The sequence below is a fragment of the Cuculus canorus genome, chromosome 1 (assembly GCF_017976375.1).
Source record: "Cuculus canorus isolate bCucCan1 chromosome 1, bCucCan1.pri, whole genome shotgun sequence".
Taxonomy (NCBI): domain Eukaryota; kingdom Metazoa; phylum Chordata; class Aves; order Cuculiformes; family Cuculidae; genus Cuculus; species Cuculus canorus.
In genome coordinates, this window is record NC_071401.1 from 201,229,241 (window position 1) to 201,242,067 (window position 12,827).

Here is a 12,827-nt window from a genome sequence, read left to right on the forward strand (position 1 = left end):
TTAAAAGTTCAGTAATTCCATAAGTAAGATGGACAGTTGGGTTATTTTAGACTCAGCGAAAGCAGGGGAGGGACAGAAGGGACATCAAAGGGAATTAACTCATCAGAATAAGTACCCAGTTGCAAAAAATGAGCAGAAAGTGAGTTCAATTGCATTAACTGTACATGGTGCCAAGATCTCTCATTATGAGATGCCTTTCTCTCCTGGTTTTATTCAGGCAATCTACAGGAAGAAGCGTTGATCTGCATGGGACCATCCCAAGTCAGGGCTGTGCAACGTCCTGGAAGCACGTGACCGTCCCTGCTCAGACAGAAATAGCATGAGAGTCATGATTCTCATTACCATATGGGCTCTGCACAAGATCCTCTGAGGTCAGATGCTGGTTGCTGAGTGGTGGAGAAAGGGTAAAGTGACTCCTGTACACTGGAAGGCTGCAGAGGGAGAGATGTTATCTGATGACCTGCGTCTTCTGGATCTACCTGCATATCATCTCGGAACTCGGTGAAGACAGCAGACTTTGGTTTGGGAATATTTTGGCCCTTTTAAAGGGCAAACCCTTTCCCAGCTCAGGTTTGTCTTGCTACTCTTCTGCTGGGGGAACAGGGAGAAGTCAGCCCTGGAAATCCATTAACATTTAGCAGCACTAAATTAATTTTAGAAGACAACAGTGTCAAACATGTTAAGTCCAGTTGTGATTAAAAAAATTAAAACAGATTCAACTCTTTGAAAACAGAGGATGGACATGGTATAAATCCAGAAAAAAATGAGCTATTAAAGCAAAGGCAAAACATCCACATCTCTATCTTTTCATTTCCAGATAAGAAGCTGAAGTCCTACAATATCACTGCTGCATTAGGACTTAGACACATACAGCATCACTCTCTTCATCAATCCTCTGTGGTCCAAGCCCAAGCTGGAATTGCCTTCTCTTGACTGAGCTAGGGCTTCAGTGCAAAATGTACTTTTCCAATACATTTTTCTTTCAATAATGACCAATGGATATTGCTCCATATTTGTATAATGTTGGTCGTCAGAATAAATATGGTCCTTGGATAAAGGAGTAGAAATCCAAGTAGGAGTGGAGGTACTGCCCCCTTCCTGTCTCTTTGGAGATCAGCCTGTACAGTCCAGGGTTCATCTCTGGTCTCTGTGGGAGAAAAGGATGTTGAAAATCAAGCTACAACAATGACTGACAGGCTGGTCATCCTGCCACTGCATAAAATAAACTATATTCAATTTATTCAAGGGAGTGCTCGATTGTTTTATTATAAATGCCAAAACTTGATGAGGATTTCTAATAAGACATTTTTTTTCACATAGCAGCCAACAATACAACATGATCCCATGGCTGGAATCTGAAGCCAGACAAATCCAGAATGGCAAAAAGCACGGGATTTTAGCATTGTGACAGCTCACCAGGGGATAAGCTTGCTTCTCCACCATCTGAGATTTAAAAGTGAGGGTTGGATGTCTTTCTTTCACTTCTAAATTCATTCTGGGTGACATCTTCTAGCCAGTGTGGCCTGATCAGGCTTTCCTAACCATCCCTCTGCCTTTAAAACCTCTGCTTTATAAGAACTGCATTTACCTGGACCAGGGTTCACCCCCAGGACAGGGGACTTAGACATCTTTATTCATTCTTACACAGCTGTAGGAAGGATATGTTTAGATATTTTTTTCCCATCGCCGGTTTTGTCAGTGGTATGTGTAATGCAGATGTGTGTGTCTACTGGGAGCTACGCTCAGACAGTGCATTTCACATTGATTTATGAACAGACTTCTGAGCACAGTAACTTCTGGCCGCTGCCGGAAGCTGGAATCAGCTTGCACATTGCTGCTGTTCTTATTCTTGGACGTGCAGTTACAGCTCATGAACTAGATGCTGCAGAAATGCAGAGCCAAGGAGGTCCTTGTCTCAGAGCTCTTCTGTGAGAGTCTGGCATGAAGCAAGGGGTGGATGTGGGTAGCCCAGGAAGCCCAGGAAAAAGACTGATGGTGAACGTGGTCAGTAGCGATGTGCTATAATAAAAGCGTAGCAACAAGTTGGGTGGACTATGGTGGGCCAAGGCTCAGGAAAAGATGCTGCAGAACTCAAAATATGAGCAGAAAGAGCCTGCACAGCATCTTGGTTGTGTAAACAGTAGGAAGGTGTTGTGGGGAAAGTGTCTACATGACCTTGAGAATAGAAAAGAAAGTCTAAGGTGAGGATGACATCCAGGCTGTAAGCGCAAACGATGGGTAAGAGGAGGTGATAATGCTAGTGATTTAAGAAGAGAAAAAGAGTCACTTGGAATGAGAACAACAGTTCCCCTTCAGCTATGATGGGCCCTAGATGAGGGCCAGGTGTCCTCAGATGTTAGGGAGCCAGGCTGAGAAGGGAGTTTGGGTAGGAGGACACAGCTAACAACACAGAAGTCCACATGCAAAGGAAACTGCATTTAAATTGGTAAGGTTTCGCAGGGACTGGGGCAAGGGGAGAGGAGAGCAGGACCGTGTGGGCACACGGAGGGCAGGAGGGGCAAGATGGACAGTGGGGAAGGGTAAAGGTCAAAGAAGACAAGAAAGGGCATAAAGATACAGTGAAGGTGTAGGCAAATGTACCAACTTTCATCCTTCTACTCGCTTTTCCATTGAAATTTTAAATGGCATTACAGAAAATCTTTTTACCACTGTGCATAAAGTAAATCTTTGCAAGCTCTTTGAGACAGCAGTGTATTCTCAGCTGATCCCCAAAGACGTATCCCATTTCTCCATGGTCATTATTACTCTTCAAAAGGAAAGAAATGTAAAGAACTACATGGAACTTTGGCCGGGGAATATGTTGGTTTTTTTTTCTTAATGGCAATCATCCAGCCCAGACATTGGTAGAAAAGTAGTTAAATATGATGGACCAAATGTCAAACTATGACAAGAATTAGCCAAATTAGAGAAGCATAGAGAGAAGAAGGTAATGAAAACATCTTCTCCTGTGGGGACGCTTACACAGCCAAATATTCATCTTGTAGGTTGCCCAGTTTAAAGAGTAGGTAGGGGAAAAGAAATCTGGGTTTGATATTTTGTACCCTGGACTAGAAAGGAATCGCTACGGATCTATAAATACCAGACAGCTGGGCTGAGGTTTCAGATCACCTACATCCATCCGAAACTCCAAGCACCATGCTGTCTTGTTTGATACCTGGACTAACACTCAACGCAGTCAATACTTTAAAGGCAAAGAAAGAGACAGATCAGAGCTATGTTTTATTAAAAGGCTTAAATCGCCCGCATCACCGCAGAGGCAGCAAAGAAAGTGACACAGCCCAGAGGGAGAAACCTTTGGTTTAAATGTCTGTAAAGATGTATGGAAGAAAAGGAAGAGCTCCTGCCTGGGAAAACACAAGCCTGTCTCAAAGTCTACAAGACTACCAAAGTGGAGGAAGTGAATGAATAACTGTGGCACATGCATGAGTGGCTGAAAGCACAGCCTGAGCAGTTATTGGCTTTATTGGTGCTCCTCTGATTAGCTGGTTTTGGCTACAGCACTTGTAAGACTGAGTTCACAGCACAAAAAGTATTCACGCTGCACTGAAGAACGCTTCAGATCAGCCAGTGGATCCCTGCAGAGAAACAGCAAACACAGATCTGAAGGATGCAGTCTCCAGGGAGGGTTTCTAAATCCTTCATGTCACTAATTCTTTGTTATCCAGAGCTGGAAGAGAAAAGAATCCTGGAACTGATTCAGGTGCTCCTGGTAGTTTTCACTAGAAGGAAGACAGAAGAAAATTGATAGTGCTTCCGTGGAGAGACATTTAAGAGCAAAATCACATTAATCACTGTGATCTGAATGTAGACGCTTCTAGATCTTTACTAAAATATTGATCTGAAAGTTGCTAATGAACTTAAACAGGAAATAGCCCGAAGGACAAGCTTGTCGAGATGGGAAGGGAAGGCTACACGCTCATGAATCCTTGGAGAGCCTCCTAACAGGGAGAGGTCTCAGCTGGGGATATCTTGCAGAGGGCACGAGAGAAGGTGAGCTACTCCAAGCCCTTACAATGGCACTGAGCACAGCACCAGCAAACTTGAGTGGAAGAGAACAAGGAAATCGGGCACTTTCAAGTGAGAGGTATTTTTATTTTTATGTGGAGACTTGCATACCTACGGTGTCTGCTCCAGAGTTATGGCCCAGACCTCCTTTCAGCTCATTCAGCTCTGCAGTCATCTCCATGGACTCCTGCTGCATCCTCAAAACACCAACATGACCACTCTGCAGGATGGTAGAGAAATTTCAAAGAACATCATTAAATACTTGCTTCCACACTCTGATAATCACCCTCAAAAAAAAGAGCTGGAGAGCATTACCGAGAGCCAGCAAATATTTTTTCTGAGATGGCTCACTGATTCAAACATTCTGGCCAATATAAGCAGTTTTATTTAGACTGTTAACAGTAACATTAAGGAAAGACACATCCACATTTTGGGTGTGAGCTGCCTGCAGCATCTTTTCCTTCCTTCCCTTTCTCCCCCTTGCCCTCCTTCCCAGCTGTTACATGGTGGCAACAAAAGTGTGAAGAACAGCAGAACAGATCACAGCGTAGATTAGGTATTTCAAGGCGTTTTGAGGACAGTTGGGCATTATTCACTTCCAACACAGAGTAAACCCAGAAGATATCAATTTCATATTTATATGCAGAAGAAATAGCATTGTGTTTCACATGAGCTAAGAATTTGGTTCCTTGGACAAAACAAACAAACCTATGCTTACAAATGTCTCATCCGCTTCCTGGGGCTCTACCTTCTCAGCAGAAGTGCTGGAGCAATAACATACCTTTACGCTGCTTCCAACACCCAACATAAGATTGATGATGTTGAAGCTTCCAGGCTCTGATGCCAGTTGTACCACTTGGAGAGCCATGGAGAGACTACCACGGGTGGGCCGAACATCTCTCCCATCACTTGCAGCACTCCCCTCTTTCTTCGTGACCCTCATGTGTTTGCCAGCGTCTTGAAGTGCTGTTTCTCAACAGAAACCTGAGGTTCATACCAAGCCCTCCATGCACATTAGATTGCACAAAATGACTCCAGGATGGCCCCAGCTCTGTCTGAAGTCATCATCAGTCTCAATTCTTTGTTTTTCTTCTTTGTTCTTATTTATGTACCTAAAACTTACTAAACGAGGCTCTAAAACCTTCTCTACCACAGTTAGTCCCTTCAGTTTCCAGAGCAAAAGCAGTTTTTCCTGATGGTTAACATTACAATAATATTGAGCCTGTTGGTCTGTTGAGATTTCCTGAGGATATTTTCTTTAAAAAACGTCTTTTTCAGGATTGTCTTTGAAGCTTTTTTTCCTGAAAGCTGGAAGGAACTTGTTGATCTTCAAGAAATAGATTATATATTAAAAAAAGAGTTAGAAAAGCTCTATCTGTCATTATGGAGTTTTTGTTAGAAAAAAATAATCAAAATCCGTTTCTGTTTTAGCAAGAATCAGCTTTGCTCATCTTGTGTAAAGCTATGATGAAATGCATTGTAGGATCGTGTCATCGTGAAATATGAACATTAGCTTTGTTAAACTCTTCAGTGCACAGCTGAGTCTGATGAAAACATTCCAGAGGGAGTCACTTCCTACAGGAGAAGTCTTGTCGCACTGTCATGAACTTGGCTCAGCAAGATTTAACTGACAATTCATTACTTTGCACTTTATTTTGAACACTAGTTGTGCACAAGGAACTCCCTATGCTGGGCACAGCACAAACATGGAACAAGAAGGCACCTTCTGCTCTCAAGGTGCTCCTAGTCCTTGTAGAGGACTGGGGAGGCAGATGTAGATACACAGGCGGATGGAGGATGAGATTAAAGGAACCACCCAGGACATGCCATCAAACTTTTAGTAACCATCACAGCTAGAGAGAGGTTTAACTGGGACCATGTGCCCACGATGTTCATATTCTAACAAAAGTTTTCAAGAACCTCATGCCTGTTCCTGGATATATTACCCACAATGAGATAAGATGTGGGGAAAATGAGAATACTGAAATGGAAAGAGGCTATTTCGGACTGTGACTTTTGTGGGGCCCCCAGGGATCTTTGGGAGAAGGTCCAAAGCAGTTTGTATGTGGGGAGAGGGTCAGTCCCTGAACCATCTGCTAAAAAAACTGGAGAAGCCTGAAGCTGCCTCAGCCAGTTCCAGGAGAAAACAGTAGGAAGCAAAGATATATTGAGACCTGGCTTTTTGTTTTTACCTTGCTCACCATATGTACTTTGAGAATTGGTTGCAGCCTGCCAGGAAGAGCTGCTTTCCTCCACTTGCAGGTTTTCCTCTGTCTTCCTCTGAAGTGGGAGAAGTGGGTGACCAGAGCTACAAGCTTTCTTGCCTTACACATCTTCAGTTTCCTAGGCTCTTCTTTCCCAGCAGGAGCTGTGCACATCCCCCTGCCCCACTGGGACTCTCACACTTCCAGCACCCTACCAGCTACTCCTTCACCTCCCAAAGCCCTGGCTGCCACCAGTGCCTGGTCGGTCGGAGACCAGAGGAAGCCTGGCAGCAGCTGCCCTCACCCCAGGGTGTGCTTGCCCTTTGCATCCCTACTCTTTCACATCTTGCGTCTTCGCACTCCCCATCCTGCCCTCCTCTTTCCTTCGCATCCCTCCTCTTTGCTACTCTGCCTTCACATCCCTCCTCTTTCTATCCCTCCCTTTTCATCTCCCCCTTTGCACCTCCCTGGGTGCCACCAGAGCCTGGTTGGACACCAGAGAAAGCCTGGCAGCAGCTGCTCTCACCCTGAGGGTTGCTTGCCCTACTCTTTCACACCTTGCTTCTTTGCACTCCCCGTTCTGTCCTTCTCTTTCCTTCGTATCCCTCCTCTTTGCAACTCTGCCTTCACATCCCTCCTCTTTGTATCCCTCCCTTTTCATCTCCCCCTTTGTATCTCCCTGGGTGCCACCAGTGCCCGGTCAGAGACCAGAGGAAGCCTGGCAGCCGCTGCCCTCACCCCGAGGTGTGCTTGCTCTACTCTTTTACATCTTGCCTCTTTGCACTCCCCGTCCTGTCCTCCTCTTTCCTTCGCATCCCTCCTCTTTGCAACTCTGCCTTCGCATCCCTCCCCTTTGTATCCCTCCCTTTCCACCTCCCCCTTTGCACCTCTCTCGTTTACACCCCTCCCCTTCTCCTCTCTGCCCCCTTCGCATCTCTGCCTTTTCCCATCCCTCCCCTTTGCATCTCTGCTCCTCGCATCTCTGCCCCTCGACCCTTCGCGCCGCTGCCCGCTTGGATCTCAGCCCTTCGGGACTCCGCCCGTTGGCAAATTCCTCTCTCCCGCTTCGCACCCCACTCCTTTCTCTCTGCCCCTGCCCCTTCGCCCTCCCGCTCGCTCGCCTCCCTGCCTTCTCCACCCCGGCTTTTTCGCACTCCTGTCCCTTACAGCCTCCGGGGCGGCTCGTTTCTCCCCCGAACCTCGCTCCTACGACCCCCCCGTCCCCTTCCCCTGCCCTCCCACCGCCATGCCCCCCGCTCCGGGGCCGCTGCTGCTGGTGCTGGGCTGGGGGCTGGGGCTGGGGGGGCTGGTGGGCGGCGGCGGGGGCTGCCAGCTGCCGGCCGAGTGGCGGCCGCTCAGCGAGGGCTGCCGAGCCGAGCTGGCCGCGATCATCGTCTACGCTCGGGTGCTCGCTCTGCACCCCGACACCTACGGCGCTTACAACTACCTGCCCTGGCAGAGGGGTCCCCCCTCGGGACCTCAGCAAGAAGCCGGGGGGCTGTTTTATTCGGCGGAGATCGAGCTGCTGTGCGACCAAGCGTGGGGCAGCATGTTGGAAGTGCCCGCGGGGTCCCGGCTCAACCTCACCGGCCTCGGGTACTTCTCCTGCCACTCGCACACCGTCATGCAGGGCTACGCTTATTTCTTCTTCCTCCGGTGAGTCCCGGGGCGGGGGGTTCGGGGGGTGTCATCATCCCGGCTCTGCAGCATCCCCCGGGATGCTTTGCCCCGTCCCGCACCGCTCTGCCCGCAGCGCCTTTGCGCCTCCACTCATCGGGGAAAAAACCACCCAAATCCATCATATTAGAATCATAGAATCATAGAGTAGTTAGGGTTGGAAAGGACCTTAAAGATCATCTAGTTCCAAACCCCCTGCCGTGGGCAAGGACATCCCATTAAATTAGGCATATTCCAGTATTACGGGCCAGCAGACATGCCGGGAGCTGCTGTCGGAGTAGCTCCTGGTTGCTGCTGCTTTTGTTTTTATGGTGGGACAGCTTCTCTCCAGTTTGGAGTTTTTTCCTTGGAGTTTAAAACTCATCCCCAAAGTACTCACCTGACAGCTTTCTCACGGCTCTCCCGAGCCCAGGCTAAATCCTGACTTGGGGCTCATCGAAAGAATAAGAAAATAAACCACAATGTGGGAACAGAGCCATTGCTGTGACCTTTCAATCCAAGAGCGATTGTGAAATATGACTTGGTGGCTTGTCTCAAAGTATTCGGTATGTTCTTAAACCGTGTGCATAAGGAAACTTTGCTGTCTAGTGCTCAGTCTGTGGCAATATCTTTAAACACCTTTTACTCAAGTTATTTATTGACGGCTTGAAGGAGTATTTAAACTCCAGGATCAAGGACAAAGTGATGCAAATTCAGCAGGAGGCAGGGGCCAAAATATGGATTTACCTCATTGATGGGGCTTAATTGAAGTCCGAAAGGTGACGGGAGCCTGTTAGGTCCTTACTGCTGCTGCCTGGTCCAGTCCTCCTGGTGGCAGTTGCAGTCTTGGGAGTTAAGTGCCAGGAGAGCTGAGAACCATGTGCCGGCTGAAAGTCTGTCTGTGTGACTTTGGTGGCACTTGTTGAGCCAGGCTGAGGTCTGACAGGTGACTTCTGCTGGAGAGAAAGTGCTATTGACCCTCACAGTGGGCTGCTTGTGCAATTTGTGTTTCAGAATGGATGAGAACTACATCCTCCTGCCACATGGAGTCAACTTCCAGGAGGCGATTTTTCCAGACACCCAGGAGAACAGAAGGATGTTTGCAAGCCTTTTCCAGTTTTCCAACTGCTCACAGGCGCAGCATATGTTGAGCTTTTCCAGTGACTGGGAGGTTCAAGAGGACAACCGGGTAAGGGATTTATTTGCTCTCCAGTGCGGGTTTTCTGAGCAGGCACAAGCACACCCATGTCATTTGCAAACAGGTACATATGAATGCAGAGCAGCAGGTCCCTGATTTTCGTAGTATTTTGGTGGTATCACCGGCAAAGTAAGACAGTGGTGTAGAGGTGTCAAACTCTTTTTTCAAAGCTGACATCTGTGTTCATTCTTTAGCTTCCCATGGACCTGAGCAAAGCTTGGTATCATTCTGTTCATGAGCAACAGGTTGGAAACCAGTATTGCTTGCGCTCCTGTCCTCCTCTACCCAGGTCATTCCTGGGTTTGCTGTCTCTAGACCCTATGCTTTAACTTCAGCAGAAATGTTCGGGAGCAGAGCTTTGCTTTTGTGCTGCTGTGTTCGTCTCATAGAGAGAGAGTGATTCTTGGGCCATGACAAACTGTAAGGGATTATTCTTGCCTAACTCCATATAACAGCATAAACATCTACTGAACGAACTGCCCTAAGCTGTCTTTGTAGAAGCTGGGGAAAAAAAGAATTTTGAGGGCATATTTTGTCTGAGCGATGAGGGCATGGTTTGTCTAAGCGAAGCCGGCACTGACTTCTGAGCAAGCTGAATGAAATGCCTCTTTCTCCTCTCAAGGGAGGCCACAGCAAGTAGTTCACCCTCTAGGCGACCCTCCCTTAACAAAGTACATTTTTAATATGGAAAGCCCAACAATGCCACTTGTTAGTGGCTTCTGAGCCCCTTTATGGGGCTGTAGCGTGTGTAATAAATGAAGGATTTTAATAAATACTTCCTTGGCAGAGAGGAGCAACATGTGGTTGTGTGTGTGCATGTTCTGAGTATGCCTATATATTTCTAAAAGTGGAGGTTGGAGAGCTGTTTTAGTGGTAAAATGATGTTTTATGAGGTTGGTGGTTTCCACTGCTAGTCAAGAACATTTTAAGCATCTCTTTAGGTCACGATGGACAAGATATGTGGCATTGCTTGCGGCTTTTGTGGATTCATTCAAGGCACAATATTTGTGTACGGCAGCAGATGCGCTAGGGGCTTGTATGGGAGATAGAGGGGGGAGCTTGGTAGCTGGAAGAGCCCTTTCCCTTCACCAGCTGACCAACCACCAGCATACAAAGTTTGAGCTGTTGTGTGGTCATCCGGCCAGTGGTGCAACCCCACTCCTTGGGATGACGTTTTGGGGATGGAATGGAGAACAATGTTGTTCAAATGTATGTCTAGGGATCGCAGCAGGAGTTGATGTTTAAGTGAAAATCAGCTGTCTTGCAATTAGATCACAGAGCTGTGAGCTGGGCAAGAAGGGGAAGGTGGAATGCCCCAGTCCCAGCCCTGCCACCTCCTTGCCAGACCACAGGCTCCGCAGTGCCCCAAGCAATGTATTTGGCAAGTGAAGGCTCTGCAGCTGCCAAGTCCACAGATTTTGCTCAGGAGGAGCATAGTTGCATTTGGGGACTACCAGATCCCATTCCTAGTGTTTGCTTGTGGTGCCCCTGCACTGTTTATTTAGCTGTGCTGAGCTAAGCGTAGGTAATCTTGATGAGTTGGTGCTCATTTATGCCAGCAGTGAATCTCGAAGGTTAGCTTTAATGGAAACTACAAGGCACAAACCTCCAGCGTACGTTAGGGCAGCCAAAAGCATGTGTATCAAAAGTGCATTTCAGCTGTTGCGCTTTTTGACCAGGTGCAGCTGTGATCAGATTAGGGGGGGATTAAAGCTGCTGGTCGCACAGACTGGGCTGAGGGCTTTACATACTTCAACACCCACCCACTGAGTGAATAAATTCAGTGCAACTGATGGACACTTTGTCTCCCCTTGATAGTGAAAAGTAAAAGCTTCCTGTGCACCAGTTAAAAATAGTTCAGGCTGACTGTGCTCCCATTCAGCTCCTGCATCTGTGTTTGCCCAGCCGAGCGCCGGCTCCCAGCGCCTGTGTGCCCCAGCCTGGGAAGGGGACGGTGTTTCTGGCTGCCATGGTATTAGGAATTTGTTCCTCATCAATTCAAGTGCAGGTGCCCATGTCCAGGGTGCAGATCTCTTCAGTGTTTCACTCCTCTCTTCACCTTGTCACATCCGATGGTGACTTTTCCCAGTTGCCACTGTGCCTGTTCGCATCTCATCACCGTGCAAACAGTTTTCATTTCCAAATGTGCTCGGACAAGTTGTTCCATGCCAGCTCTTGAGCCGCAACCTGTGGCATGTGCCACAGAAAGTGAGCATTACTCAGAGCATTATTCTCAAAGGTTTTTGGAAAAGAGTCTCCTAGGGAACCTGGCGGCATCAGCAGTAGTGTCAAGTTGTGAGGAACCTAGACAGAGACAAAAGGGTCTTCTGGTGAGGCTTACACCGCAGTGTGGAGTCAGAGATGGTGTAGCTGCTGCAGACTGACATGAATTGGTAGTTCAAATCCACCACAGATGTTTTATGCAGTGAGAGGGAATGAGATGGAGGTGCTGAGTCCTCAGAGCAGAAGGCAGCTGAGGTGAAGGTCTGGTTCCAGGATTTAGTAACTAAGGTCACAGAATCACAGAATCATCCTGTTGCTGGGTTTTGGGCCAGCTGCTTGCAGGGGCATCTTAAAAAGTGTCTCTGTCAAAAAGCAGCATGCTCTGATAGGTTTGGGATAGAGGAGTGATGAAATCTCCTGTTTACAGATGGATCCTCTACTCCGAAAGGCTTTTTGAATCCCTGTATTTCCTCATGGCCATGTGCCGTATTCTTCGTCTATTTCTGGGGTGGATGTTTTAAGGGAGAATTCAGTACTGGAAGCATGTGCAGTTGCAATGAATAATTCATGTTTGCAGCTCTGGGATGCGGGATCCCCATGATGTGTGAACATCTTTAGCCTCAGAAAATGCTGCTCCCAGCAAGAGGTCCCTTCTGCAGGATGTGCCTGAGTAGGCCATGGAGCCGGGGACCCAAAGGTGACCACTGATATGCTGTCCCCCTGCTCACAGTCTTCCCTCTGCAGTGCTCCTTGCATGCAGGCAGCCTCTTCTGGTCTGTCCCAGTGAGTGAAATGAGGACATCCCTTTCCTCGACCCAGCCAATATGTCTGATGATGCGAAAGAGAGCAAAGAGATGTACAGGAATTTCTCGAGACACTGGGGTGCATCGCCTGCCTTTTCCATCACAGGAGGGCCATTCTAATTTTTAGAAAGCCCCATGGTGTATGGTGAAAGTGGGCCAGACCCAAGAGACATCTGGTTGGGGATACTACTACATTCTTCATCATGGGCCTGCTGCTGTCGCTGGAAGCTAATTCCAACTACTTTTCCAAGCCCCTTGCCATCTGGGCTAAGTGTCAGATGCTGCTTTCTGTAGGTTACCAACAACACCACAGTCTCATAAATTCACTCAGGTGCTTGTTCCAGCCGCTCTGGAGGGCAACAGGAGCTCCAGCTGTTTCTTAAGGCATTTGCATTTTGGCTTCCATGTTTGCAAAGGCATTACTTAATTGGGCTCCATCCTGAGTTTTCTCACAGCCCCTTGGTGACTGTTGCAAACCTCCTGCTTTACTCCAACTTGCTGTCACAGCAGTTTCTGCAAGGCTAAAGCCCCGAGTTCCCACCAGGCTTGGGGTTGGAGCTGGGTTCCTAATGAGCGGCTGCAACTTCTTGCAGAGTGAGGGGCCCCTTCTTGCAGCACTTTGCAGGTACGTGGGTCTCAGGCTTGGCCCAGTCCCAGACCTGATGTTAGTGGAGATAATTACACAGGAATGCTCCTTTTCCTTCTTCAGAGTTACAG

The 12,827-nt window shown here is 47.8% G+C and overlaps 1 protein-coding gene and 1 long non-coding RNA gene across 2 annotated transcripts in view; one reads left to right on the top strand and one right to left on the bottom strand.

Annotated features, from left to right (window-relative positions):
* Positions 1-1,607: 1,607 nt before the first annotated feature.
* On the bottom strand, positions 1,608-8,621 carry LOC128850919 (uncharacterized). Its single transcript, XR_008448155.1, has 3 exons — positions 8,287-8,621; positions 4,138-4,246; positions 1,608-3,740 (listed from the first exon to the last, which is right to left on the bottom strand). It is a non-coding gene; the product is annotated as an uncharacterized LOC128850919 (long non-coding RNA).
* Positions 7,290-12,827, top strand: part of CCDC3 (coiled-coil domain containing 3) — a 41,553-nt gene continuing 36,015 nt past the window's right edge. The window contains exons 1-2 of the mRNA XM_009569049.2: positions 7,290-7,886; positions 8,901-9,075. Coding sequence (XP_009567344.2) covers positions 7,477-7,886; positions 8,901-9,075 — 585 coding nt within the window. The 5' untranslated portion in view covers positions 7,290-7,476. The remainder of the gene's footprint in view (positions 7,887-8,900; positions 9,076-12,827) is intronic.